We start from the raw sequence: 24,043 nt of genomic DNA on the forward strand, positions 1-24,043 counted from the left end.
CACCGGTTTCTGAGGGAGTTACCATTTTATCATTTTACGCTTCTTACTTTTAGACAGGTCAGACAAAAGCACATTGTTTAAATTACAAATCTTTAACTAATATCCTGGATTCAAACCGTTAAGGATATGGCTATAGAAAGGTGTTCTGGTTTTGTTAGTGAGGGGGGGCCTAAGGTGGTAGCTTCTGTAGGAAACTGCTAGAAGTCGCTCCCCTTTGTTCAGTGGACTCAGCCGGGCCTAGGGCGGACCTGCTGCTGGCCAAGGCCGAGCCGATTGGTAGCAGAATGTCCCGTGATAACGCCTCTGCGATAACGTATTTAAGTAGGGGAAAACAGGAAAAAGAGGAGGAGAAGATGTGAAGCAGCTGAGCGGGGGGCAGAGAGGGGGAGGCACGAGCCTTGTGGGCCTTGCAGGCCTCACCCTCTGGCCTCCCACCAGGCAGCCGACTGGGCCCAACTCGGCCCGGCCCGGCTGCAAGAAGTGGAGAGGAGATGAGAAGTGAATAAGATGTAAAAAGGATCCTGAGAGACGTCTGCCAGCCTGTTGTGAGGAACGGCTGCAGACGCCAAGGTCAGTGAAGAAGGAGGGGGAGGAGTAATACGGCTTCTGGCCAAGATTCCTCTGCAACTCGTGGTGAAGACCATGGTGGAGCGGGTTGTCCCCCTGCAGCCCATGGAGGTCCACGGAGGGGCAGAGATCCACCTGCAGCCCGTGGAGGACCCCACGCCGGAGCAGGTGGAGGCCTGAAGGAGGCTGTGGCCCGTGGAGGGCCCGCTGGGGCAGCTGTTCTAGAGGGACTGCACCCCGTGGAAGAGATGACCCACGCCGGAGCAGTTTCACGAAGGACTGTGGCCCGTGGGAGGGACCCCACGCTGGAGCAGAGGAGGAATGCGAGGAGTTCTTCCCCTGACGATGATACAGCGGCGTAAAACAACGTGTGATGAACTGACCGCGACCCCCATTCCCTTTCCCCACCCCGTGCCGCTCGGGAGGGGAAGGTAGTAGAGATAATGTTAAGCCCGGGAAGAGGGAGGGGTGGGGGGAGGTTATCTTGTTCCCTGTCTCATTCTCCTGCTAATTTTAGAAATAAATGAATAGTTTTCCCCAAGTCGAGTCTGTTTTGCCCGTGACGGTAACTTTAAGGATTTCTCCCCGTCCTTATCTCAAACCTTGAGCCGTTTTTCTTATATCATCTCCCCCTATTCTCTCGGAGGGTGGGGGGAGCGAGAGAGAGACTGCGTAGTCTGGTCCCGATGGGGGCTGAACTACAACAAAAGGGTATCTATAGCAGCAGTTAACTTGGTTATTACTCTAAATTTAAAATTTTTAATTTTATTGCAACAGCACTGCAGAGAGGCCTGGCAGGGCAGTTTGTGCCCAGTGCGTCTCCTGGCACAAAGGCTCTTGCACTGGGAGAGAAGATGCACAATAAGCCCGTGACCTGCTTGTGTCTTTGTAAACCTGGTTGGAATTTAGGACTGAAACAGGAGCTGCAACTCTGTAGCCCTTCATGCCACCCATCCAGATGGAAACTGTAGCTCCAGCTGCTTTTGTTCATGTTTCTTCTCCATGGAGTTTCAGGACAATGAAGATTTGATCTCTAAGTACTAAACCTTTTTATTCATTGGAAATTCACCTCAGAAAACCAGGCCATCAGTTTGACTCTTTCAGCTGTTCTTAGGTTATATGATACAGCTAGCCTTTCAGTCCCTGTCAATCCTTGGAGACTTTTGGATCTCAAGCCAAAATTCATAGTTTAGATCTATGTTGGCAGTGTATTAAGTCAGAGTTCTAGATCCCAAGATTGGCACTTTAAAGAGTTGAGCTTTGATCATCAGTGTAGCTTATCAGGTCTGATCTACTCACAAATAATAGATGACGTTAGACTGGATTAGATAGATGAAGGTATCCCAGACAAAGGCATCACTTTTTAGAATGTGAGAAAGATCTTCAGTTTAGCAGCAACCCCTCCTGCACTCAGAAGAAATATAGATTTCGTTACCCTGACGTTTGCAGTATTTGCATTTCTTCCTGTTGCAGCTGAGTCCATGAAAATCCTCTGCATCTTCCTTGGCTGTACACCCACAGCTCTGTTTCACTTAACGACTGGCTGCACTTCTTCAAACAGACAGAGAGGTCACTGCACAGCAACAAAAAGCCTTTTTATCTGTGACATCACATGGACCGATTCAGCTTACTTAAAACTCTGCCAGTGAGGATGTGTGAGGGTGTCAGGCTGCAGCACAACTAGCGCATTTTCAGGGAAGTACAGGACTGGGATTGCCAAGAAAAGAGCTTTGAAGCAAGGTGCTGCCCAAAGCTGCAGCCACATTTTAGACTTACTGACCTTATAGACATCCGTGTGACTGACAGAGTTATGGCAGAAAGGCCTGCTCCTGTCTTGGGTCTGCTGCCACTCAGTATTGCGCTGGCGCGGTGAATGCTGGAATTGAGAATGCATTCATTAAAGCAACAAACAACATTAAGTTGGGAAGGACCACAAGTGCACTGGAGATTGAGATTAGAATTAAAAAATTATCTTGACACATTGGACAAATGTCCTGAATCAATAGAATGCACTTGGACAAGGCCAGTGGGTCAATAAGCAACCAGACAAATTTACTAAAGGAAAGTCCATTGAGGGCTTTTAAACTCAAAGATGCACATGAGGTTCAGGCAAGCTGTGAGCCATACACTGCTAGAAGCTGAGAGGGTGTACTGGGGAAGTGCTGCCTTATACTGTGCCTGGTCCTCTGCTCTTCCCTAGGCTTCTGCTGCTGGCAAACGCCAGGGGACGCTGAGATGGTGCTGCACTAGACGGATCCTGATTTGACTCTGTATGGCTGGTCTGATGTCATGCTCTTCAGTGCAAAGCAGAAATGATCAGCTACGGACACAGGACAGAGAACTGGGCAGCAGTTCTGCAGAAAAGATCTCGGGTCCTGGTATACTGTCAAAGCTGAACCAGAGTCATCTGTCTTGCCTGTTTTAAGCAAAGCCCACGCCATAGCCCACGCCATATTGGAATATGTGAGTGGTGATGTTTAGGTAAGAAACTTCTACTGTCTTAAAGATGTGAGAGGCTGAGCTCTGTTCAGTGCTGCTAATACCTCGCCTGGAGCACCAGCTCCAGCTGTGCCAATGCACTTTGAAAAAGGTATGGACTAATTGGCGAGGGTTCACAAGAGCAGTGGGATTGAGTAGAGGTCTGAAAAGGACAGCCTCCATGTAGATACAGAAATAATGTTTTTGTCCACACAGAAGAGAAGACAAGACATCACTGGAGCTTTTAATTTCTTTAAGAGGAGAGGAGTTGTCTGTCCTCTATGTCCACTTTGGCTAGGAGGAACATGAGTTGGTTTATTTTGTTGCAAGGGAGTTTTAGATTAGGCATTGGAAATGCTTTCTGGTAGTGTCAATAGAGAAGCAAGGAATAAGCTGTCTAGGTAGTTCTCTGTCCCTGCAGGTTTTTGAGAATAGGCTAGAAACCTGTTCAGGTGAGAACAGAAAGCATGTTAGCTCCACCAGGAATGATAGATAATCATAGAATCATAGAATGGTTAGGGTTGGAAGGGACCTTCAAAGGTCATCTAGTCCAACCCCCCTGCAAGGAGCAGGGACATCTCCAACTAGATCAGGTTGCTCAGAGCCTCATCCAGCCTGGCCTTGAACGTTTCCAGGGATGGGGCCTCCACCACCTTTCTGGGCAACCTGTTCCAGTGTTCTATAACTCGCATCGTAAAAAATTTTTTCCTAATTTCTAATCTAAATCTACCCCCCTCTATTTTAAAACCATTACCTCTCGTCCTATTGCAACAGGCCCTACTAAACAGCCTTTCCCCATCTTTCTTGTAGGCCCCCTTGAGGTACTGGAAGACCGCTATCAGCTGATCCTGCCCCAGAACAGAAGGACAGACTGCCTCTAGGTCTTTTCTAGCCCTATTCTGTGTCACCCAGTCATTCTTAGATGAACTATGTGCTGTCATTTACACCTGTTCACACAATTGAGATAAAAATAATATCCTCATATCCCTATTCAGAATGGACATGAGGGTTTGGAAAAGGGATGTTGTCAGAGAGGAATATGTTTATTGTCCTGCATGTCAAGATGGGTCTGCATGGAAATCACATGTGTGCAGAGGGAGAAGCATTCAGGTTCTGCAGTGCCCAGAGCTTTTATCTTAGTACGAGTTTTTACTTCAGTCCTATTTAAATACAATGTGGTACAGTCCTTTGACTCAGATTAGAGATATGTTGCAGAAAAGGCTCCTTCCATGCCAAACCTAAGGGAAAGGTGAGCAGGGATTTAACTACTTGTGCTTGCCGTGATTGGACTCTGCTTATCTGCAGGCAGTAAGCCTGGATCTCTCTGCAGAGAGAGATTTATAAATTCATCCACCAATTAAAAAAAAAAAAAAAATCAGTGCATGCCTGGCTGGTTTCATTGCTTTGGAAAGAATGAGAGTGGAATTCATCCTATTTAAGCTCCACAGCAGAGATGGTGATGAGGCAGGAGGGGGCAGCGTACTCCCCAACACAAGTGCAGTCCCACAGTGTCCCAGATAGGCCAGTGGAGTGGAACCAAGGTCCAAAGTCAAACCAGAGCTGGGATGAGCAAGATATAGGGCCAGGCCCAGCATGGCTGCAGCCTAACGCAGGTGGGGAGTGAAGGAAGAGCCTGAGCGCAAATGCAACTACTGAGCCATGGGGGGAGAAGGTCCCAGCATGGCCGCTCATGACTCTGTCCCACACTGCTGCTGTTTTCACTGCAACTTGAGCCAAGGTTACAACTTCTATCTAGAGACACCCCTCTAAAGTTGAACATCTTTTTTCAAAGGCCAAGTAACCTCTCTGCCTAATTTTTCTCCCCAAAGACGCTGAGCTGAACTATGCCCACAGTTAACTTAGCGATCCCCATAGAGAAGACTCAAAGAAGACTTTCCCTCCTCTAGATACCCATGTTTGCCCTCCAGATGTAAGACTTTCTGTTTATTCAGGTGCCTGTGACAGATGGAGCCACCCCACTAGATGGCGGGACAGGAGCTGGTGGATGGCAGGCAGGGCTCTACTCACCTTGGTAGCAGGCCAGAGCTTTTTCCACTGGTGTTGGTCTAATTCCCATATCACCTGGAATGCCCCAGGACCAGCAAAAAAAAAATATTTGATCTTAGGCCTGTAACTGATAGACCATTTCTGGGCTCCAGGCCAGTTGGATGCTGCACACAAATACCGTTGTCTCCAGATAATTAGCATCCCCCTGTGATGAGCTTGCTTCTACTGAGTTTTAACCATTAGAGAGGCTAATCCTGCCAAGCTAAATTCACTCTCTTGCCATTTTTCAAAATGGCATTTGCTTCACAAGTGTTTTGAAGCTTGAAATTGAGTTCTGCCATTTTAATCCATCGCTGCATGCTTTTTAGTACATTGTTATGCAGTGTGAGCTCTCGGTTTTGTAAAAAGAGAAATAATAATCAGAGCACATGGCATGTTAACGGTGTTATTCCTAAAACCCTGGCACTGGAAAGAAGGAACACACTCAGTTGCATTTATAAAGCAAACCTTGCTGCAGATGCTGTAGGAGAATGCCAGGAATAAAGGTGTCATTATAGAGAAAAGAGTAGATCAACCTTTTGGTCTCCCCCTTGTGCAAAGCATGACTTTAAAATATTGTAGAGGAAAACAGGCATCAGGATTAAAAGACTGCATTTTAGAAAAGAGCTTCCTAAATGGCAATACAGTAACTTGAGTTCATAATGCTTGTCAGCTGCAAATACAAACATGCTATTATTTTCAAAATCTCAAGACAGATTTGTTATTTATTATTTTCTGATACGGATTTTATGTCTACTATATTCCCCCCTTCTGTGAATATCAGAAACGGACCCGAGCGACAAAGGATATGTTAGAGGATTAGGAGGTATCACCTGGCTTCTGAGTGATTTTGAGTTGCTGTGGTTTATATTGTTTTAGAAAGTTACGGCCATACTGTAGGAGATGCTACGAAATGGGGAATTTTAACAGAAGGATGGTAGAAGAAGTTCTTTGCAAACAGTCCCCCACAAATGTACCCTGAGAAAATAAGGGCTGATCTGTTTATCTATCTATGAGATGGCTGATAATCTTAGGCACTTTAAGATTAAGGTAGGAAAGGACCTTGAGAGGTCAACCAGCCAATCTTTTTGCATCAGGAGGATTAGTTAGACATGCACTACCTTGGGGAGATGTTTGTCTACCTTGTTTTTCAGATATCCTGATGATGGAGATTTCCAGCCTCCTCTGCAGAACAAATATTTACTGAAAAAGGGAGCTGGGTCCTCCGATTCTCCTGTGAGTGTTGTAAACATAGGATGGATCGTAACCACGGTAGATTGAAGGGTCTATCTCGTGCTCACATCCTTCTGGAGCTCAGCCTGCCTCATTCTACATTGACATTTGGCTGCACAGTCTTCATATTTATCTGAAAAATTGCTTTATTAGTTGTCAGTACCTTCGCACAGGAGGAACCAGGGTGTTCCTTGCTTTTGGTTCCTTCACTGGGTCACTGGTCACATGGAAGTCTATCTGCAGGGCTGTGACACTTTAGGTAGAGAGGAGAAATGGAGAAACCAGCCCAACTCATGTTTTTCTACCACAAATCCTTACATATAGCAGTTTAGCTAATAAATACAATTCAGGACAGAGTTGCCCGAAGTGCAACAGATACTTCTGTGAAAACGTAAGAGCAGTTCTCAGTGCAGATCAGAAGTGAATGAAATTTTAAGTAATGAAATTTTAAGAAAGAAATAGAGAGTAAACCCAGAAACATCCCTGCATATGTCTGTATACACACACAGACACACCCACACACAGAGTAAATATCTACATACATGCATACATATTTTGTATATGACTGTTGTATGCCCAGATGTCAAATGCCATGTACAGTTCTGGCCTCCCTGTGTCAGAATAATACGATAAAAATAGTAACAGTACCAAGAAGAGAGGCAAGGAGCAAAATAATAAACTGGAATAGGCCACACCAGCTTTAAAAAGAGGCATCTGGGGTGGTGGGTATGATGGCAGTCTTTGAAATTAACAGTGGCACTGAGAAAGCAAAAAAGGTCAATTATTCACTGCCTGTCAGCATACAGGAACTATGGGAAAATCAAGAAAATGATGTGACAGCTTCAGCAGAGACAAAAGAAGGCTCCTTTTAACACCTTGTAGTTACACTGTGGAACTTAACTGCTCCAGGATGCTGTGGATGCCAAAAGTTTAGACTATTGCAAAAGCAATTAGAAAGAGTCATGGAAAAAACGCAGAAAGGGCTATTAAGCACTTCTGGCTTAGGAAGAAGCCCTTCAGCCAAGGACTGCTGGAGGCCAGGGAATTTAACACTGTAATGTTACCTTCCTCTGCATAGATTTGTAGGTTTTGTGAGATACAGCGCTTGGAAGAGATCTGCTATATCCTTGAATCCCCTTTATGAACTTATCAATCATGTGCAGCCTCAGGGAGGGACATTTCCAGGAAGGAAGAGTGAACAAGAGGTCGTGAGAAGGCTAGGGAATCATCCCTGGCTGTTTCTCTGGCCTGAAATAACCCTTGGCAAGCTGCAGGGCCATGCTGAGGTGAGGGAGGACCGCTGCCCGCTCTGCCTCACCAGTTCCCAGCTATGCTAATTGCATTAGCTGCCTCCCTGAGGATTTTTCCTCGTCTAATTTTGCTGTCTCATAGTTCTGACCTGGTTTTGACATTTGAAAGAGCAAGTAAAACCCTCACGTCAGGTGGGTTAGCTGCCATCGGCTTCCTTACTGTTTAATGATGTGCCCAAGTGCCTAGCTCAGGCAGTGTTGGATATCCTTGGGTAAGCGAAGGATTACGGAGGTGCTGCGAGGTCAGGTTGCTTTGTTTCAGCCATGCCAAGAAGTCACCTCCACCCTCTGCAGTCTTTTGGGCAGCCACAGGCTCCCTCCATCTGTCTTATTTTTGAGTCGTTCCGCAATGTGCACTAGTCCTATATTCCTCTACCTGTGGCTCACTGGGCATTAAATGACAGCAAATTTTCCATCTGGGACATCCTGACATATGAGCACACCTCAGCCCACAAACATGTGCATGTGTGCAAGCAAGCAGAGTGCGTCAGGAGATAGAAGAGACATGTATACACGCCCAAAGTTGAGCACATGTATTTTTTCTGTTCTAAATGAAAACCACTCTGGCCATGATGTACACAGTGCCTCTTAGGTTTGGGTTTGTTATCTTTTTCCTAAGAGGCTATGCCATCCTTCCATTTTGAAAAGCTCAGCAGCGGGGGTGGCAGCACATTTTGCACCTGGGAGGCAAAAAGGAAATTCCTGGGTGCCAAAACTGGTGTTTACAGCCGCCCTTCTCTGCGATGGCAGTCAGTGCATAACCTTCCTGTCTCAGATTCCCCGTGCATGAAATGAGGCTAGTAATGTTTATCCACCTATTGTGAGGGTTAATAGAAGAAATCATTATTACTCTGTGGGGATAGGAAACTAGGAAGAAATCCCATTGAAATAATTAATATATACAGGAGCAAGCGAACGCGGAGAAAAGAAGACAGCTCGGGGGCGTATGCTCTTACAGCACAAAGCAAATGATTCTCCACTGAGAACAGCATGAATATGAAAACCATGCAACAGATGCACTATGCATGCTATTAACTGTATGTAAATTATTCAGCTTCTCTTTTTGGTGCATTTCCTCACCATTCAGAACAGTTTTGTGCTGAACATCTGAGAGAGAAGCTGAGGAGTTGGTTTTTGTTACAGTGGGTGTTGCAGACACACAGTGAGATCATGCAGGGTACGGTGAGCTGGTGCTGCCCAGAGCTGTCTGTGGTCAGCCCCTAAATAGCAGGATAGAAATTGGCCTCTGCTTTCAAACTCCTCTGCAGAAAAGCAAAGGGGGCGAGCCCCAGCCAGGCACTTAAGAACAATGCCATGGAAATGGGGACAGTTTTTCTTTCTTTCTGTTAATCTGAGTTTATTATCTACTGCTTTGGATTGCTGATGGTGGCCAAGCCTGCCCTCACACGTTTCATATAAGAAATACAGACCAAAAAAAACCCCAAATTCTCCATTAGCTTGTTGAACTCTTCTGCTACTGCTGAACACAAAAGGCGGCATTCCAGTTTCTGCATGCAGTCCTGGCTTATAAGCAAGTGGCTTCCTTGAGGGTCAGCTTTGCCAGAGGAAAAACCTGACTGCTTGTAGGTGCAATGTGTCTGTACTAATTGCAGTTTCACGTAGGCAGACATAGGCTCGGGGCAGTAATTTTTACTTGCAATTCTTTTTTTTTTTGAGGATTTCATATGAAAAATGCAAACACAAAAGCTGGATCTTCTGATTGTTGTGGCCCGCTGAAAATTAAGGGCCATGAAAATTCTTCTTCATAATTTCCTTGATTTCTGCTGATATTCTCCATTCCTGAAAACAACCGTGACTGTTGGTAGGCTGTCCTGACTAAATGTGTTTATTCATTAATAGCTTCTCTTTTGCTTTAATGCAGTTGTGACAAGTGGTTACATATTTTCATAGGTAGGAAAACAAAAGTATGGAGATCATGGATATTTGAGAAGGGTTGTAGGAACCTGAGATACTACCACAATAAAACATTTTAGTGGTGCTGATGCAGGAGTTTGGTTGTCAGTTTGTTTTCGCACTGCGGCATTTGGTCTAGCAAAATGTTAACCCTGACAGGAACGTGTGAAAAAGGGCTGAGTTTTGGACCAGCAGCTGGAAAGTGCCATGTCCCAGCCCTGCTGGAGCAGTGCTGCTTTATAGGGTATTCAGGGATAAGCCTGTAAATTTGTATTTAGGAATCAAAATAATTTTCTTCTGATTCCCAAAGGAGGTAGGAGCTTCCTGTGATGTTCAGATCTTGCTCTTGGCACTCAAATTGGGTTTCCACCTTTTGATTTCAGTTTCATTGCTCATAAAATAAACCTGTGGGCAGTAACTTTAATGACACAAAAGTACCCAGAAGACTCATTACTAACAGCTCAGAAGTGCAGTATACAGGATGAGATCCTTTTAAAGCCTCAAGGAAGAAGGCTAAGAATTACAAAGCATGTAAGAATTGTGCTGCCTCGCTGGAGCCCAGTTGCAGAGAGGTGAACAGCAGCAGGCACTGCTCCAGCCTCTTTTCGCTATTAGTGCAATTTCAGTTGTATTCAGAATTTTGAAGTTCTTTATTTACCCTTTTATACTGTTAATATGAAGGACCTACTAACTTAAAAACTGTAACTAGGGATAGCTATGGATTTACGAGGAGGCACAAAGGGGAAAAAGACAGACTTGTCCTATTCCCCCAATATTTCAACAATACTGTGATCATCCATATATTTATCTCAAAATATTAAAAATAATATTAATACATATACAAAGTTAACTACTGTTAGCTAATAAATAATTTTTTAATATGAAGAATGTGAAAGCTAGAGACTGCTTATACTGCACCATGGACCTGCATATGTAACTCACGGAGAACATACTGGTGATCAGATAACTTTAGTCTTTTAATGCAAATGCCCAGTAGAAATCGGAGAAGTAAAGACTGTTCAATACAAGTGTTCAGGTTTTGTCTGGTGTGTGATACAGTAGTAACGTTAAGACGACTGTAGTTTTTACATTTTTAATCATGTAGTTAGCAAGGCAAGAGCTGTGATTTACAATACAATGTATTATTTTCCGTGCTCTGGCAAGTGACACCATGGCTTTATTTTGGCTTAGTTCAAACAAAAATTCTTATGTTAATAGTGTATAGTAGCAGGAAATGAAGCCAAACAATGACGATTTGCAAAATTTTGGGTACAGTTCTTTCATGATTTCCCACTTGTTCTTCAATGCTTGCTCTGCAAGGAAATGCATTTGAGCGTTTTTAAACTAAGAAAAGGATGGTCTGAATTATTACTGTGTTTGAACACAGTTGGCATAATATTTTAGCTGATGCATCATCATTATTGCCACTGTTATTAATTAACATGCTGAATGTCTTGAATGTATTCAGGCATAGTAAGTTTGTATTCCGTAGACAAAGCTTATCTTAACAAATGTTTGTGATTAATTTACAGTTGATATAAAATGCAGCACTATATTAGTCATGATGTATTTACTACAGGATCTTATGCATTCTCTACAAATATATAAACAGCTTTAATTTGCACTACTCTTCTTGTGATCACACTTTTATTTTGTAGGTGCTGTATTTTCTCTTTGTAGTGCTTGCAGTAACTGAGACATGAATCCATAAATGTCATTACAGAAGTGTAAAGCAGAAAGCTTACTTTTTAATACACCAGCGCAGAGTGACCCTGCAGTAAGGTTATGCCACTTGCACCGGCTGCTGTCTGTGGTCAGGAGAGGTCTCTGGGAGCCGGTTTTGGAACCTGGCACAAACTCGCTCTGTCACGCGCTACTCAGGGAAAAGTTCAGACATTCAAATCTGGGCTCAAAACACAGGCAACGAGAGCTGAGATGCAGTTCTGAGAAAGGAGATTTATTGTGTATTTCTACCTTCCCCACAGAGTTCCTGACTGCCCTTTGAAGAGTGTACCTTTTAAAGTTCATGTTTGGAAGCACCTCTTCAAGTATGAAATAAGATTGGGAGTGGGGTGGAAACGATCTACATCTGGGTATACCACTGGTCTGCCAGTGATGGCAAACATTTCTGTGTACACTGGAGATTTTAAAATGGAGACATACTGGAGCCAAGATGGACTAATGCATTAGCACAAATAAAACCAGCCAGGCTGTGTCATCAAAAATTGGAAGTGACTACTGTTACACCTTGCCACTTTGACTCCTCACTCCAATGGCCACAGTCAACTAGAATCAACAGAGCAAAGCCTAGATGAGCTCAGAGCAATGTTTGAACATACATCTCAGTATTTACAGTGCAATACTTCACGTCGGTGTCACAGCATGTCTTTAGGCTTAATGTACACTAAAGAGGATAATCTGCTCTATAAATTCAGATGCATCTTTTGCAGCAGCACTTTAAGTGCTAATGCATATGAAGTATTTTAACATTGCCTTGTCCAGCCTAGTATTTGAAGATGTAAGGTTAGACCCTCAGTGTAGGATGAGCAGTTGTCAGCTGGGGGACATATTTTGCTCTTGATTTTCATTCAAGACTTTTTTCACATTTTTGCTTCCAAAACTTACACTCGGAGAGCTTTACAAAATAATAGTTGGCCTCCCACCACTGCCCTCTGGTATAATCAAAGCTCTGGTTTTCCAAGTATTTTCAAAGTATACTCCTCAAAAGGCTAAGAGAGATCAGCTAAAATTTGGAGGCAAACCTAGGTCCATTTAATGAGCCTATCATTCATTAACATTTACATTGTCAGTGTTTCAATGCATTTGAAATAAATAAAACAGTGAAAGTAAAGGAGAAAGAAGTGAATGTCAATGAGAAGCTCTAGGGCCCGATCCCGTCACCTCTGGTCAGCAAATGGCAAATACGTCCAAACCTGGCAAATGCACTCCAGGCTTGCTGAAAGTGTTGGGAGAGAGAGCACTGGATGAGAGGAAAAATGTTGTGGCCTGTCTCTGTTTTCCAAAGAACTGATGTATTTTGCAGTGGATTTAGAAGAATTAAGAAGAAAAAAAAAAAAAAAGCTGTTCAGCTGAGCTTTCTGGGTAAACTGATTTTGACCAAGAATGTTATTAATGAAAATGCAAAAATGCTCTTATTGTTTCTAACACGGAACAGCAAAATAAAAAACTCTGTGGCACAGAGAGAACGGCTTTGATCGTAAGAGTCCCAATTCTGATTTCTCCTGCTATGAGAAGGGCTGCACTTGTGACAGCGTGCCAGGTATTCTGTTCCTAATGATGTCTTCCTGCAATGTGTAAAGGAACTTTTGAAGATCTCACTGCTGTTGCAGCTCTGTCACTGTTGGTAAGGGATCACAGCACAGCGCAGAGCTGCTGCAGGGGCTACGTGGGCTTAAGGAAACTCTTAGAACCATTTCTGGGCAGGTATCCAGAAGCCAGTGTCTGGCTAATCTTAGAAGGCTTTTCAGACACAACTCATCTGATACCTGACACCTTTGAATTTAGGAGTGTTAACATTTAGATCGAAAAGACTGACACATAGCTATGTGTTAACATGGCCAAGTGAGAGGGCAGCTCAGTTTGGGAGCTGTATCTCCTGCAGTGGTGATGCAGGCAGTGGTTAAACTAAGATCTTTTTTGCTGATTAGAGACTTGCTGAGCTAATTGACTGAGCTCTGTTCAGATAAGCCAGATGGAGCTGCAGTCACTGTTCAAACTGTGATTTTTTCCCCACCTAGTCTTTAAGCACATCATTTAAATGCCTGTATGATATGCCTGACAGTATAGAGAGAATAAGATCATCTATATTGTACACTTCATTGCTCACTCTTTGCACCTCTCCCACTCCTTTCAGATGCTGTACAATTATTGATCAAAAGCCATCTTCTGGGATTTCCCTATTTCTGGAATTGCTTCTGCTGTCCAAGGTTTTAGAAATACAGAGCATCCTGTTTATAATCTCCAAAATTCAGTGTTACAACGGAGCCTGCAGTGACAATCAACATTAGAAAAAGTGCTGTCATCTGCATGTTACTGAGAAGCACTTGAAAAAAAGTTGTGTAGCCTCTATAAGTTACTGCATTTTCATACACATACAATTACATTCATTATAGAAGCCAGGTAGGGACTGTACTTTAAAATATAAAAATAATAAAAGCAGTGGATGTTTGTCTTTTGGAACCATATAAAATCCAGGATGTGTCAGAACTACAAGAGCTGGGCTAGCTTCTCATAACATTTACAGATATTACAAACCCCAAGTTCAGCTCCTTCCAGGGGGAAGTATATAATCTATTGCTAAGTCCTGCTCTCCAAGCAGCCTGAAGGATGGCCATGCTGGCTCTCCTGAGGCGGGACTGCATGGTGCTGTGACCTCCCAAGGTCCCTCAAGACCTCCTCCAGGAAATTGAGCTCAACCTCCAGCCACTTTTCTTGGAACATTTTGGCTCTCAGACTCCTGAAGGTGTCAAGAGAAGTAGCTTTCACCAGTAGCACTTTCCTCTGGAGCAAGCTACCTAAATGCCTTAATCCTCATGTCAACTATTACAGAACTGGCAGCCCATCTGTTCTCAAAAAATCTGTTATTCTTTTCACTTACAAAAACCCTCTTGTTGTTTCAGACAGTCTAGCACCAGTAACAGCTTCTGCACAATTTATACATGCCTGTTCTCCTCATGTCTCTTGTCTCAGCCTTCATTTGCACTATCTTCTCTTGTTAATCTGTCGCTCTTAATTGCTTTTTTGTCTCTCTTCTCCCTGTCTCCTTACTGGCTTTGCATTTGAAATGAAAAGCAGTGAATATTGCAGGCTGTTTCTTTGATTCTACAGAACTGGATTCCCCATGGCCTTAATGCTGGAACAAGACCAACCCATCTCCTGCGTGAATTAGCTCGACTCTGACTGCATTTCTAGCTGTACTGTAGGAGCCCATCCGAAGTCCTTAGATGAGCTTTTATGCACAGTCCAGCTGGCAGCCTGGAGGCTGTAAGATGACTGTGCCTTGTTTGCAGGCTCTTCTCTCCAACCTTGAAGAAGGTTGGAAAAAGTTGTTAGCACACTGTGCGAGATCTGGTGGTTAATGCCACCTCCTGCTCACAGTGGACAGGAGGCCAGAGGTATTAGGATGTGGCTTTAAAGGCAGGATGCATACTGCAACTCCTCAAACATTTTCACTCTGCCGGGTACTTGTGGCTAAGTCCTGTGAGATGTTTAGTCATTCTCATAGTTGGACGCTTCCAAAAAAGCTTAACCCACTACAACTCATGCACTCCTACTGCTTCTGTTGCACTGCTGCTGGTGCCAACGTAACACCAATTCAGTTCCATCAGCTGGCAAAAGACTAGGTTTTGATGGGCACTTTCTGTAAACTTAGTGAGTTGAACCTGCTCACGAGTCAGATGAGAGCTATCACCAGTGTAAGCAAAGGGCTGGAACTGTGTCTGGAAATGGGAAGGGGATGTAGGAAGGTAAGGGAGCGTCCTCTTTTGTTGGCAATGAGCTGCTGCATCAGTGCTGCCATGTTGCAGAATACCCTTTGTTGCAGCTGCAAGGCACATTGCTGTGCTCACTGGTGCTGCCACTTAAGGCATGAGTGAGTTCAAAAGCTGGCATACACTGAACGCTGTGTAGGGCAGGACAATGATGGAAAATGGAGGGAGGTTTTTGAACACATCAGCTGTCACGTTTCTCCAGAAGCCCAGGGTGTCTATCACTGCAGTCTGTGCCTGTTCAGCCCCTGGAAGACCACCCCTTTCCCACTCTGTCAGGCTTTGTTATTGGAAGTGAGCGGAGATGTGACTTTCTACCTGTGGCTGCTGCTTTGCAGCGTTGGCAAGGAATCCCACTGCACACCTGAGTGACTCATCCAAGATGTGTTTTTCGTAACATGACAATCATAAGGACAAAATCCTACAGCTGTTTTCCCCTGCTGTGCAGAATAACTCTCCTTGCTGAAGGTTAACAGCAATCAACTCATCTTGGCCAAACACAGTGTTAGTTCTGGGACTCTGGTGTTGTCATACTGTGAATCAGCCAGGCTCTGGTAAACAGAAAAGCTGGATTATTTGGGTAATGATTTAATGCAAAATATTCTATAGACACTATGGGAAAATGATCAAAACTTGAGAATCAGGAAAGAGAATAGTGAGGCTCCTTTAAAAAATAACAACACTGGAAGTTTGAATTTTTCCTACTTAGGCATTTCTGTGTTTTGATCAACTTAAATCCTGTACTGTGAAGGGCATGGCTTGGGGTCACCTGCCACCACATCTCACTGTCCATCATCTCGTATGAGTTACATTTCTGCTATCGCAGAATTACTTCAACTGCAACTCTGCTTTCACAGGATTGTCAAACACAAATATGTGTTTCCCCCAGCAGAAGCTTCCAACTATCCCTGGATATTGAGTACTGCCAAGTCAGGGGTGCACTTAAAGTGGTAGAAAACATACTGTATGTACCATGTTCTTTGGTGTCTCACCGACCTCTCTGTCCTTCATTCAACATTGAGTCATCTCCTCTTGTGGAAAAGGTTAGGCCATATCTTACATCACATGCTGCCTGGTTTTCAGTAGGGCATAGAAACATGTTTGCTTTTCTTTGTGTTGCATCTACAAGCATTCAAATTGGCATAATTTCTTCCAGCTGCTACTTGTTTAGCTGCCGTGCCATGTTGGACAAAAGCCTCTGTGAAGCAATTGTGACTGATCTTTATTTGGCAAGCGGTCAGAGGACAACAGCCTACTTCTCAGATTGCCTGTTGAGGCTGGAAAGTACTGTATAGCAGTGAAAAGCCTTCTGTAGTGCCTTTCTGTTTGAGAATCTTTAACAGCTTTTCATTTGCCCACTCAAATAACAACAAATCCAGCACCGTGACACACATAGGAATTATTTTCTCTGTAGGGAGTCTCAGAAATGAAGAAAAATCAATTTCCCAGGACCTGCTGGAAGATTGCAACACTTTCAGAAAATTTTGTCTGGATTACAGGTTTACATTTACTAGAATTGCCTTGCTGGGAACTCATGCTGCATGACACCCTCGTCCACTCAAAGCCCGTAACTTCCTCAGTTCCTTCAACTTCAGAGCCCGGAACTGTCCTCAGTTCCTTCACCCCCTACACATTAAAAGCAAATAACATGCTCCTATTATATCCACCACACAAGGATACGATAAAGATCTTTGTATCTTGCCAACACCAGAACTGAATCAGATTATAAAAAAAAAAATATTAACAAAAAGGCTACAATTTACTTTTATTGCTGCTTTCACTTTCCTTTCTCCTTGAACTCTGCACAGCAGAGTCTGTTACTAAGTTAGAAACTGTAAGATGTATTGTCATTGTATGCCTGTATGACTTATACTAGCAGCTGGAGCAGGAAATGTCACTGAATTACAGAAAAAAGGGCTGGAAAGGTCCTGGAGAGTCCATCCCTGTGCTTGGGCTGGATCATCCAGACTGAAATTACTCCTGAAAAACAGCTGCCTAACAGTTTTTAAAAGCTTGTGATGTCAAAGGCACTGCAAGCTCCCCAGCCAGCCTCATCTAGCACTGTCCATACCACGAGAAAGTCTGTTCTCATGTCTAATACAAGCGGTGGAGAACAGATAATTCCTTTCCTGTGTACGTCCACCTTTCAGTCTTGCAGTTTATGTTATCCTCAATCTTTTTTTTTAGAATAAACAAGTCCATTTCTTTCAATCTTTCTTTGTAGATCATGTTTTGTATCCCTAGACTTATTCTCCTAACTCCTCTCTACAGCCCTCCTGAAATGCATCACGTGTAGCTGCACGTGGCACTCCAGCTGAGGCTTTGCCCCGGCAAACGCAATGGAAGGACTATTTCCTATGTCTTACATTTTTACACATGCCAATAGCACCTTGAGTGTTTATTTTTTTCCAATAGAGTCATCTGCTGTGTGAGTTAGGGTCAGATTAATTCCTGCTCAGACAGAAAGTGCAAACACTGAAGATGGAAAGGCTGTGCCAGGGCAGGGAGTGGTTGGCTCCCATGTGCCAGACTTGCTTTCATCATTCAGCCAATGGGACATGAACAAAGCAAAAGAATTACGTGACTAGTAATTATGAAAATTTCCAAGGGACAAAGGAAACTCTCCAGTGGTTACAACTAGTGACAAAACAACAAGGGGTTTTGAATAATGCCCATAACCATCTGGGTCACTTCACTAACCATTCATGTAAGCAGTAGGACACCAGGCAGAACTGTCTTCACCACTGCAAAGACCAGAAGAGAAAAGATTTTCCATCGTAAATAGCAGTGGAAACAGTGAAACAAGAATCAATGCGCAAATAGCAGAGCTCTCTACTAGAATTGTTTGAGGGTGGCCCTCTTTTGTTTAAAACAGAAACACACACAAAAAAAAAATGTGTGAGGAAACTCAGGAGCAGTAAGGTTAGGGGTCTGGGAACTCATTAATTAAACCTTAGCCTTACACAGCCCAGCAGGAAAGAACTGGCTTTTTGACAAAACTGTTGTAAGACTGTGTAACCAGTAGCACACCAGTAGCACATGAATCATTCAGAGACATGTGAAAAGATGCTGAGGACCAAAGTCAACTGCTGATATGACAGTGATGTCACGCTCAAGGCAGCTTGCCAAAAATAGTCTCTTTGCTATTGATAAAAGCATTACGTATCTCATGGTATGAATCAGGTTGAAAATACAAGAAAGGAGGTTATTCAGAGAATCCATCCAAAAGTCACTAAAAGTAACAAAAGTTAGCCTGAATTCCTCTTTATGCAGAAGTACACAGTTGAGTACTAACAGGTATTTAAAAAATGTGATCAGGTGCAAGCTGTAATGTGTGAGCAGGAACCGGTTTGCATCAGAGATAATAAAAACCGGTTGCCTGCGGAAGAAGCTGGCCAAACTCCAGGGACAACTTAAGGTCAAACTGGAACTAAAGTCCTTCTTAAAAGGAAACAGAAATTTGGGAAGTCAGAGAACAGAAGTGGCTGTCCTGCAAAATCACTTAGCGTTAGAATCAGTTCAAATTATGTCTGTGCAAAAAGAAAGGAGTTGTTCAAAGTTTACCTCAAATAAGATCCCTCTCGCTTCAGATATAAAACCTGGAAAGTGCTAGACAGTTACTAAAGTTTCAGGAGGAGGTGTGAACATGAGTGTGAGTTTGTACCTACCTTCTGAGAAGGCCCATCTGCAAGGCAACTTTGCAACACTATGACTGGAGCGTGAACTCTGTGGGCTACCCATGCCCTAACAACTGAAATGTAAAATTTATCCGGTGGACTTGGATGGTTGTAGACCTATTTTCCCTGTTTGAAGCATTTACAGCTGTGTGGGACCCAAATTTTGCATTCCTTATGTTATTAACAGATTCATGTAAGGCCACAGCCAGCTTCTTAACAAGATTTAAATGGGCATTATCCCTTCCACCAGAAGCCAATATGCTTAAATAGAGTTTCTCAGCTGCCACCCTTGCCCTGAGATTAGTGAGGGGGCAATATGGCAAGATGTTTTGACCTTTCAGGGGTAAGGCATGCCATCCACTTGCGAGGCAGCGGAGTGACAGCTGCAGCAGAGCTGCACAGCGGGGGCAGATCCTACAAGCAGGTCTGGCAGCTCTTCAGTCAGAAAAGGAAAGTGCTGAGTCGCCAGAACCGGCTGCCTTTTGGGGAAGAGAAAGCTAATTTCAACTATTTTACAGGGAGCCGCGGGCCCTGAACCAAGGGACTGGCGTAGTTCTGGTTCTCTTCCAGGCTTCGTGTACTGGTAACAGCTACCTGTAGAGCAGACTTTTGGATAAGGTTCCTCCTCCGGCCAGGCAGCCTTATGGTGGCCGCGGCCAACGTCCTGTACAGCACACTGTGATCCTTCTGGAAGGGCACTGGATACTGGATATACGCTTACAAAGCAAGGCAAGGTGAAGGTTACATACTGAGTGCATAATTTCAGCGTTGCAAATAAATAGCATTGCACAAAGCTGCATAGTCATAATAATAATCAAATAATCTGTGGAACTATTTTGTCAAATATTCAGTGGGGTATTTTTAAGAGCAAAGTAGCTATTTAAACCCACCCTGCCCCTCTCTGTTCCCCCGCAGAGCGGATATCTAAGGTTCCTGTACCGAATTAAGGAAGCTTAACCCAGATACCGCTGCCTTGCAGCACAGGCAGCCCTGCAACTGCAAACCGAGGGACAAAACCAACGGCATTTTAGTTAACGATAAGGAGAAACCCTGAGGGGGCGAGAGACCTGCTCATTAACCCAGGAGCCCTGAAATACTCGACATACCGGTTGCAGTCTCCCGGGGCGGAGCTGCCCCTCAGGCGAGCCCGCCCTTTCCCGCCCCGCCAACGGCCGCCGCGGCTGAGGGAAGCGGGGCTGGGCTTTATAACCGGCGGGGCAAAAGCGGGTTGTTGGCTTAGAGAGCCGGTTGTTGGCGTGGGAGGAGGCTTCGGTGGTGAGTGGGGAGGTGGCAGCTGCTGGCTTCTCAGGTCGTGGAGGGTGGGGAGGTCACTTTGCACCGAGGCGGCGGAGGGGCCGGCGAGGCCCAAAAGGGGCCTCAAGTATTTCTTTGTGAGCTTCGCTAAATGCCGTTTCTGAAGGGCGACTGGGCTTTACTCCTGATGCCTTTCATCGTAAAGCGAAACCGGAGGGGAGGTGTGTTTCGTGTCCTTGATCGGTGTGGGGGTGGTTGTTGCCTCCTTTTGCAAGATATAATTGCGTGGAGGGACTGCTGCAGGGAATCCCTGTGGGTTTTGGAAGGGGGGGGGCCTTCACTGGCGTCCATGCTTCTAAGACAGCTGATATTTAGCAAGAACTTGTCAGGACAGTTGCTAGCCTTAGCCCTGATTTTTTAATTTCTTTCTGATGATGCTTTACTGCTTGATTACAAAGTCTGAGCTGTGTGACTGCGGTGTAATCCATGCAGCTAGGAAGTATTGCTTGAGTAATTACTGTGTATGTGCATGCTTATGTTACAGGTAACAACTTTTTAGGACTAATGAGTCATTTGGCATAAGTCTTCTGTGACATTCAAGGGTCAAATCCATTTTAAATAGCTAAAACTACTGTAAGCTGGAGTATACTCTGTGCCTAGTCTACTAACAATTTTGTTAACCGATAAAGAATTTGATATCTGACTTTTAAAGTCTGTTCTCCAACAGGGAAATATCGAAGCATTTGTTTTAAGTAAGTGATGCATTCTTTTATGGAACCTGGGCTTTTGATTTTATTTCAGTGACATTGGCCAATTAAAAGCAATAAACATTGCTTCTGACTTTTGTAAAGAGTGTGTGAATGAATTGCTGTATTTATCTAACCTGGTGTCCTTTAGGGATAGTATCACCTCTGTCCTCTTACTGATGTTCAGGGAATGACAATGCATATTTGATAAAGAGTGTTTCTTTCTAGTAAAATTGGAGACCTCAGCTCATTCTATAATGAGGGCTGTACTCTGTTTTTAAGTAGTTTGCCAATTGAATTGTCAATGGCATTCTTCTAAGGAGACACTATTTTTATCAGAGTAGGGAAGAATTTCTGAATTAAAAGCAAAACAAGAATTCAGAAAATGAGACAGCTGAGGTGAAAGGGCAACGTTGCTTGCTGGTGTAGTTTTTGGAATTTTTTTTTTTATAAAGTCTCAAAAATGTGGACAATTAAAGCACTCTGCTTTAATTTCTACTTCTAAGTATGGAAAGCTAGAAGGAGAGATGCAAGGTAGAGTAAATGGAAAGACTCAAATTAGCCTAAGTAGCAGGACAGGAGACTAGTAAGCCTTTCAGAGCCACAAACCTTGATAGTGCTGTGTAAGGCCTTTACCTTGGGATAAGTCAAAGGAACAGTGTGCTATAAAACTTCTGCTTTACGGTATCCTATATGTATATAAAAATCTCAGCTAATATTAGTAAACCTGTGTACAAATTGAAGACTTCATTTGGCTGTCCTCGCACACTTCTGCATTGTGTCAGTGTCCTAGAATTACGTAGAAAAACTGAGTAGCCTTCATTGCCTCAGCAGAGTGAAATACAAAACAAACAAAGTATACATATGTTTTAGTTTTATCAGTGTTACAGTATTTGTGATAGATTAAAATTTCTTTTAATGTGTTGAGGGGAAAAAAAGTTAATTATTTTCTATTTTGACATGTTTCTCAAAAGCAATGATCATGTGCATGGCTGATAGTGGGGAAACTGAGCTGGGCTTTGTCTCCATTAATTAAATGATCTGCCATTAATCATGGCAGGACAGGAATACGCAGAACATGATGCTGGAAGTCACCTCCATCTGGCACAGCATTATATTCATGTTTTCGTATTAAAAAGCTGGCATAGTCTATGGCTGTGGCTGATGATCTCTCCACCGCACTTTTTTTTTGGTAATAGAGTGGGTGCACTTGCCTTTTTTTGTGGTTTTTTTTTTTTTTTTTTTTTCTTTTACATCAGTAGTGGCCTAAAGTGGCCTTTACATCTTTGAAGTGGCCTAAAGAGTAAGATGGATTTCTGTGGACTTGGTTGTTGAGTGTTTGAATGCATACTTTGAGCTCCTATGGGGTTTTTATTTTGTTGAGTGTCAGAAAACTGAAGACCTAGGTAACTCGTCATGAAGAAAAGATGATAAAAGGAAAACCAGGGCTGCAATAACTATTCAGGCATGCTCAACTTCTGTTAACTTCATTTGGACACTGGATTATTGGCACTTTTAGAGGAAGTGACCGAAGGTTCCCCTTTACAAAAGGTGGTGCTAAGTAATTGGTGTATTTGTGATATTTTCCAGCTGGGCGGTACAGGTGAATAAACAAAGTAACAGGAAATGGAAGTGCCAAGGGAAATAGCTTCAAGTAGAATTATTCCACAAAATTAATTGGCAAAAGTTAACTGTAGAATTCAATGTTTAAGAGGATATTATAGAAAATGGGGAATTGAAAGTATTTATATTTTAAGGAAGAGGAAAAAATGAGCTGTGGAGAGACCTACTTTGTTTTGAGAAGAACAATCTTGTATTGGCTGGATTAGCCTGATTTGCAGTTCTTGTATCTTTTCTAAGATAATTGGATTACTTTAGCAAGCATATGCCAATTATGATGCATGGTCACTTTCTCAAACTTACAGCAGCCTTTTCTTACTGATTACACTATTTTATATATCGTTCACAGGAATGAATGTTGTGACCACTGGTAGCAGAAGTAGACCTTAATGGAAGCAAAATGCTGTATGCACACCTGTTTTTCTGTTGAAGTGTACCAGCTCACATTAATGTTGGTACCAGGAAAAATGGGACAGAAGTTTAGTAATGACTGTCTTAAAGTTCCCTTTGATGGCAGGATGTAGTCAAACTAATTCAGCTTGGTAAGAACCGTTGGAGGTTATTCACTGGAATGCTCCTTAAGATCATGCCCGACAGAAAAACTACTCTAACCTTTCATGGTGAGGATAGTGGTGGCCCAAATACATAGCAGAGACACTGATTTGAACCCAGATGCCTTCATGCAGTATTACTGACTTTCTTCTCATTGTCAAAGGTATTCAATGTTTTTGCCCTTAGCATGCTTGGAAAGTTCATCTTAAATGGATGAGGCACAAAGTTTTATTAAATGTTAGCCTATATATTTATATAACGGATGTACTTATAGGAGCATTAAATTGTCTTATTTCACAGAAAGAAGAATCAATAATGTCGGCACTAAACTGGAAGCCCTTTATCTATGGAGGTTTAGCATCAATCACTGCAGAATGTGGTAAGCTTTTCCTTTAACTGTTTACACATTTTCCTTTAGTCAGATAGTCCCTTTTAAAATAAGCTTGATTCCATGCTATCAGTGACACAGTAGTATACGTTGGTCTACAGCATATGAGTTTTTTTTTTCTTTAATGCGGACTGAAGAGTTGCTCAGAACTTTGTTACAAAGTCAGAACACTTCTGTGTGTAAACTCACATTCCTTGTGAGTCTTGTTTTTATACGGACCTTACTTTTGCATTCCATTATTTGGTGTTCCTAGATAATGGTCGTAAGCATACACAGCTTTTGTTTTGCTAAAGTAGACAAGTTAAGGTCTTAACTTGTAAAATTTTTCTCTTAGTTTTTCTGAGTAGCTAAGTTACAGTTTAAATCTTTTCTTGAATGCGAGTGGCTAATTAGATTTGAACAATTCTGTTGATGTGCAACATAGAATAACTGCAATTGTGAGACAGTGCATGTTTTAGTGGTACTCTAAAGACAAACCTAAAATACCAACATCCTTTTAAAGTCTTATCTGAAATGCATGTACATGAAAATAAAGGAAATCTGTATTTTCACAGTAGCAGAACATAGTCTGATGTGGTGGGATTGCATGTGAAGTCTATCTAATAAAGTAGATGTAGTACAAAATTACACTTAAAACTATATTGTTTTCCTTTTCTACCTTCTCTTATGAATCTTGTTCAAACTTGAGTTTGAAACCTCTCTTACTTGACTTGACTGAACATGACCAATAATGCCAGAAGTTTTGTGAGGA

General features: G+C 43.0%; 1 protein-coding gene across 3 annotated transcripts in view; it reads left to right on the plus strand.

The window, feature by feature from the left end:
- Positions 1-2,917: 2,917 nt before the first annotated feature.
- SLC25A30 (solute carrier family 25 member 30) overlaps positions 2,918-24,043 on the plus strand; it is a 29,327-nt gene continuing 8,201 nt past the window's right edge. Inside the window, exons 1-2 of one of the 3 annotated variants that reach the window (XM_086771826.1) lie at positions 2,918-3,048; positions 23,205-23,283. In XM_086771826.1, the coding sequence (XP_086627952.1) occupies positions 23,220-23,283 (64 nt within the window). In that variant the 5' untranslated portion in view covers positions 2,918-3,048; positions 23,205-23,219. Of the gene's footprint in view, positions 3,049-19,904; positions 20,008-22,991; positions 23,068-23,204; positions 23,284-24,043 lie in introns of those variants that run through there. The other 2 variants (XM_086771824.1, XM_086771825.1) reach the window with 2 other exon arrangements.

This window comes from Chlamydotis macqueenii, chromosome 1 (assembly GCF_036417535.1).
Source record: "Chlamydotis macqueenii isolate bChlMac1 chromosome 1, bChlMac1.mat, whole genome shotgun sequence".
NCBI lineage: Eukaryota > Metazoa > Chordata > Aves > Otidiformes > Otididae > Chlamydotis > Chlamydotis macqueenii.